The sequence below is a fragment of the Helianthus annuus genome, chromosome 1 (genome assembly GCF_002127325.2).
Source record: "Helianthus annuus cultivar XRQ/B chromosome 1, HanXRQr2.0-SUNRISE, whole genome shotgun sequence".
NCBI classification, from domain to species: domain Eukaryota; kingdom Viridiplantae; phylum Streptophyta; class Magnoliopsida; order Asterales; family Asteraceae; genus Helianthus; species Helianthus annuus.
The window spans coordinates 57,693,855-57,698,963 of record NC_035433.2 but is presented as its reverse complement, the minus strand read 5'-3'; the positions used below and the strand labels follow the sequence as shown (position 1 = coordinate 57,698,963).

Here is a 5,109-nt window from a genome sequence, read left to right as displayed (position 1 = left end):
AGTGCACCTTTGTTGGTAAGTCTCTTTTTTCCCCCGTTCTCTTTTTTCTACCTTTGTTTTGTTTTTGATGTTCCTCTTCTTGTTATGCAGGGGAGTTCTCATGATCTCATAGAAATCCCCACTGGTCCCTCCTCTTCCCGTGTTCGGGATAAGACTTCAGAGGTGGGCATAGCTCGTTTTCCTCAGCTTTTGAACTTTCATCCTCTCATGCTACGGGGACCAGTAAACCCACCGCTCATCGGTCCCCTCTGGCTCCTCTGTTTGTTGATGCTATCCCTCTCACATATGTCCTCAAATGGAAAGTATCTCATTCCTCAGTGATAGGGACTCCTGAGGCTGCTAGGGACTTTCTTACTCATGCTGTTCTTCCCTCCCATAAGTTTGTGAACTCCGCTTTGAGGGTTGATCTTTTCGAGGATCAGTACAGCATGTCCCTTTGTGAGAGCTTTTTCAGGGGTGCTGGTATGCTGCAGCGGATTGATGATTTAAGGAGGGCGAATGAAGGACTCAAGGCTGAGCTCAAGACCTCCCAATCTATTGCTGCCGAACTTAGATGCCAAGTGGTCGAAGCTGAGAGGAAGTTGCAAGGGGAGAAGGTATATAGCCCTTCCTCCCCCCCCCCCTTTGTACCTTTCAAATTGATCTTTGGATTGTTTGTAATGCTTCCTGTCCAGGGGGCGGGAGCCATGTTGGAGCAGAGGAAGCAAGCTTGGGAGAGGGAGATGGCGGTGCTGGTGGAGGAGAAGGATGAGCTGGTTGTTGAGTTAAAGCATTTGAAGGAAGTTGGCTCAGTTTCCCAGGAGCAGTTGAATACCATGTATGCAGATTATGGGATAACTTCTTATGATAACCAGCGGTTGGCCAGGGAGAAACATTGGTTAATTACTGAAGGGTTTGGAGCCTTCCTTTCCGCTGTTTCTCAGTCAGAGAAGTTTAAGAGTGGCTTGGAAGAGGTATATAGGGCCTACCGGGATGTTGGCTACCAGGCTGGGCTGAAGGATGGTTATGCTTATTCTGCTCAGGGTCTGGGTAGGAAGAAGACTCCATTGTACAACTCTAAGGCTAAGAAGAAAATTATCCAAACTGGATGAGGAGTTTGGGAGCAAGACCCCCGCCATTCTGAAGAAGATCCTGAAGCATCCTATGATATCGATAGATGAACTGAAAGCCTTGTTTTCCTCTACTGGTCCTTCCTCTCCACCATCTTTGGTTAGTGTGAGGGATTACAAAAGTATAACATACCATTTTGATGATTCTCATATAAAAAGAAACTATAAATACACAACTGACGCATGTAATAATTTTGATGCTTTTATCATAGAACTTGTTAACAGATCATTTTGCTATAGGCAACATTTTCCATACCCATCCTGAGAAAAGAAAAAAAAACAGGCTTTTTATTTTACACCTACAACCTTCGATAGATTTACAATTAAGCCCTTGAGGTTAACAACATTTTATTAAAACAAGAACATAACAAAGAAATTCAAGGAAACATTAAAGCAAACAAACATGGAAAGGCTAAAGCAGTTAAGCGATGAGGAAGGGCAAAACAGTCAACATGAATTCTTCATATGTAAAAGTCGCATTCCCAGAGTATGTTTTGTCCTTCTCCTTGAACTTTTCAGTTAGCCCCTGAAATCACCATAAAACAATCTTTATATAAATTCAAAACTATAATTCTTCAATCTTTATTTACAAGTCAAAGGGGTCTAATAACCAGGTTCAACAAAACGGAATCCGGATCAAATGTGTTAAAAGCAAATAAAGATTGTGTTAATCCGACGGTTTTTGACCCACAACGGGTCTTATAACAAAATTTCAACAGGTAATGGGTCAAATGGGTTGAAAACAAAAAAAATATGTGCAGGTTAGCCACATATCCAATCTGATAAAAAAAAACCGTTTTGACCCACATTTGGTCTAATAACAAGATTTCAACAAAAAAGGGAAACGAATCAAAAATGTTTTTGACCAAAAGAAAACACGGGTCAGTCAAATCCAATCCGAATAAACCCATTTTGACCCACCAATGGGTCCTAATGAGACGGGGCAAAAAAGTTATTTGTGGGTCAGTCAAATCCAATCTGATCAGACCAGTTTAGACCCACAACTGGTCTAATAACAAAATTTTAACAAAAAAGGGGAAAGGGGCAAATGGGTTTGACCCAAAACAAATTGTGAGTTTAACCAAAATGCAATCTTAGATCTGTTTTGACCCAAACCTTACCCATCATTCTGCAACCTCTATAACAAATGTAGTTATTGGTCAAAATTTGACCAAAAGAACAGTAGTTTGCCATATACACAAACTTTGTTACATACCTTAACAGTCAAACAGCACCTGAAATCATCAAACATAAAACAAGAACATTGTTAGAGATATAACTAGATTAAATCTAATATAATGAAAACATTAAAAAAATGATATCATATAAACTTACTCGATGAAATTATCATATTCAATGGCCTTGTTCTTTCCACCAGTTTTGTCAAACTTAGACACCAGTAAATCCAAAACGACAGGTGAAACTGCAAAGCCCAAACTCAAGAGAGCCTCTCGTAATTCATTGGCATCAATCTGGCCACTACGATCTCGGTCAAATTTCTCGAAATTTGCCTTCAAAGACAATAAACACAAAAGTTAGTAAACAAATGATCTCAAAATGATGATAACGAATTGTGTTAAAACTCACCCTCCAGTTTTGTAAACTGTAGAAAACTTGAGTGAATTCTTTAGGTCCTGATTCCAGCAAGAACAATAAGTTAATACAAAGAGAATCACAAGAATAATCGTTTTAGTGTCCATGTCACACAAAATTTTGTAACATTTTACCACTGTAGTCATGAAATTAAGGAAATTATTTTAGATTAACTTATCAACCTAAATGTCTACAATGTACAAAGAGTTAATTGGACTGTACATAAGGGAACGCATGATGTATGTGAAGCCCTAGCCTCACGTCTAGCATTTTGCAACTCAGCTTTCGGGACCTAAACGGCTCAGGGTGCTTTAAAACAAAGTTTTCCACATGATTCCAACCAGTATTGTGCGTTCTTAAACTTCGTTTTAGATCATGACGTTTAAAGGTAGGGGGCTATGACGCAAGCCCTAATCTTCAAACAGTCGTTCCACGAATCCTCAAACGACCATTTAAAAGTAGAGGCTATAACGCAAGCCCTAACCTTCAAGATGTCGTTTGATACAACCTTAAACGGCCGTATAAAAACATGGGAACAAACTTTAAGTCAATCGCTATACATCATACATGTGAATTTTGTTCTCATTGTTGGAAACCATGCTCAAGAACATGGAATTCAATCTCAAGCAAGATAGACTCTCCTTCTTTTATTATGAAAAACTTGACACACCAAATTACTCACCCCAACCATCTATTCATATTAAATAGCTTCCTAAACAAACTCAAAACTCATACTCCTATCTTCTTCTTCTAGACACTCACACAACTAGATAAACATGCAATTTAACCAATAACACTTTTCAAATGACCGAATTGCCCTTTTAGTTAAAATTCTAGTTAACAGAATTACATATAAAATGACCGAATTGCCCTTATCGTTAACAGCGAAATAGATGAAGTTAATGGCAACGCCTCGACTAAAATTGCATTCAACTCTAAAATAACGCTTTCAAATCACACCTTTAATAATTCTCTATCCTAAAAAAATTATTCCATTAATCACACACACATGGCCCATGTGGACATTCAGTACACATGCATTCCACGTGGACCAAACTTAACGGCCCCACCCAACGCGTTTACGCACACGTCAGCATTTAAAATTCAAATCCCCAACCACCACCACGCGCAGCTTATGCCACGTGTCCAATTTTACACGCTCCATTCGCCGATCAAAACCAGCTAAAAAGTGTGATGAGAGAGAAACAAAAACCTAGAGAGAGAAAACTGAGAAAGTGAATTGTAGAGAGAGAGAGAAGCGGTTACCGATCCTTCTAGCGTTGCTGTTAGTGAACGTATACATAAGAAGATGAACAGTACGGATACTGAAGCTCTGATTGTACGAAGATAATGCTCTCTGCAACTCCTTATCATCAATTACTCCACTACCGTCTTGATCGGCCACCTGAAAGCACGCCACCACGTTCGGATCTGTTCCGGGAGGAAACGTCGACGGCAGCAGCGCAGAAAACGGACTGCCGTACGCTCCGCCGGGTTGCGGACCACCGTACGGTGAAGATGAGGGTTTGTTGTGCTCTTTCGGTGGTTTATTTTGTGGTGGTGCACCGTAGGGCTGAGCTGGTGCGCCGTAGGGTTGAGCTGGTGCGCCGTAGGGTTGTGCGGGTGCACCGTAGGGTTGGGCCGGTGCGCCGTAGGGTTGGGCTGGAGGTGCGCCGTAGGGTTGGGCTGGGGGTGCACCATAGGGTTGTGCGGGTGCACCGTAAGGTGGGGCGGAGGAATAAGGTTGAGAGGAGGGTGGAGCACCGTAAGGGGCGGAGGGATTATGATTATGAGGGTATCCGGACATGGTTTTTTGAGTGAATGAGATGGGAGAAGAAGTGTGAGTTTTATGAGGAAAGTGTTTATTGGAGAAAGGGGAGAGATATATACTTGTTTTCATGTGATATTACGTAAATGCCATTTGAAATTTTGGATCGGTTAAAATAGGAATAATATGTCATTTTAAAATAAAAGGTTAGCTAAACGTATCTTGTTATTTGCTAATCGGTCAAATGTAGAGTCTGTTTATTCTCATTTAAAAGATATCTAGTTCATGGAGTTTTTTAACAGTAATTTTTGGAAACTTGCTGAACCACTAAGAAATTACTTTTAATTGATTATGCCTCTAAATTGCTTAGCATAATATAGCTAAGTAACCCTTAGACCACACGGTGTAGGCGTTGAGGACAAACGGCTAGACGGCGTAGACAGTTGGTATTGGTGGGTTTTAACTTGAGTAAAAAAAACTTATTTTTTAAAAAAACCCTATATATAATCACATATTTTACCCAAAAATCACACCCCAAATCATCCATTTCTCTCTTCTCAACTATCTCCAATTTTTAACAAAATTTTTAAAAAATGGAAGGCTCAAGTTCTCCATATTCATCTTCTCTATGGTCAAGCA

The 5,109-nt window shown here is 40.2% G+C and overlaps 1 protein-coding gene across 1 annotated transcript; it reads right to left on the bottom strand.

Moving 5' to 3' along the window:
- Nucleotides 1–1,371: 1,371 nt before the first annotated feature.
- Nucleotides 1,372–4,562, bottom strand: LOC110867096 (calcium-binding protein CBP). The gene is made up of 5 exons (XM_022116236.2): nt 3,969–4,562; nt 2,697–2,743; nt 2,445–2,620; nt 2,326–2,344; nt 1,372–1,635 (listed from the first exon to the last, which is right to left on the bottom strand). The coding sequence occupies exons 1-5, from the start codon at nt 4,507–4,509 to the stop codon at nt 1,531–1,533; spliced, it is 888 nt and encodes a 295-aa protein (XP_021971928.1). The 5' UTR covers nt 4,510–4,562; the 3' UTR covers nt 1,372–1,530.
- Nucleotides 4,563–5,109: the final 547 nt, after the last annotated feature.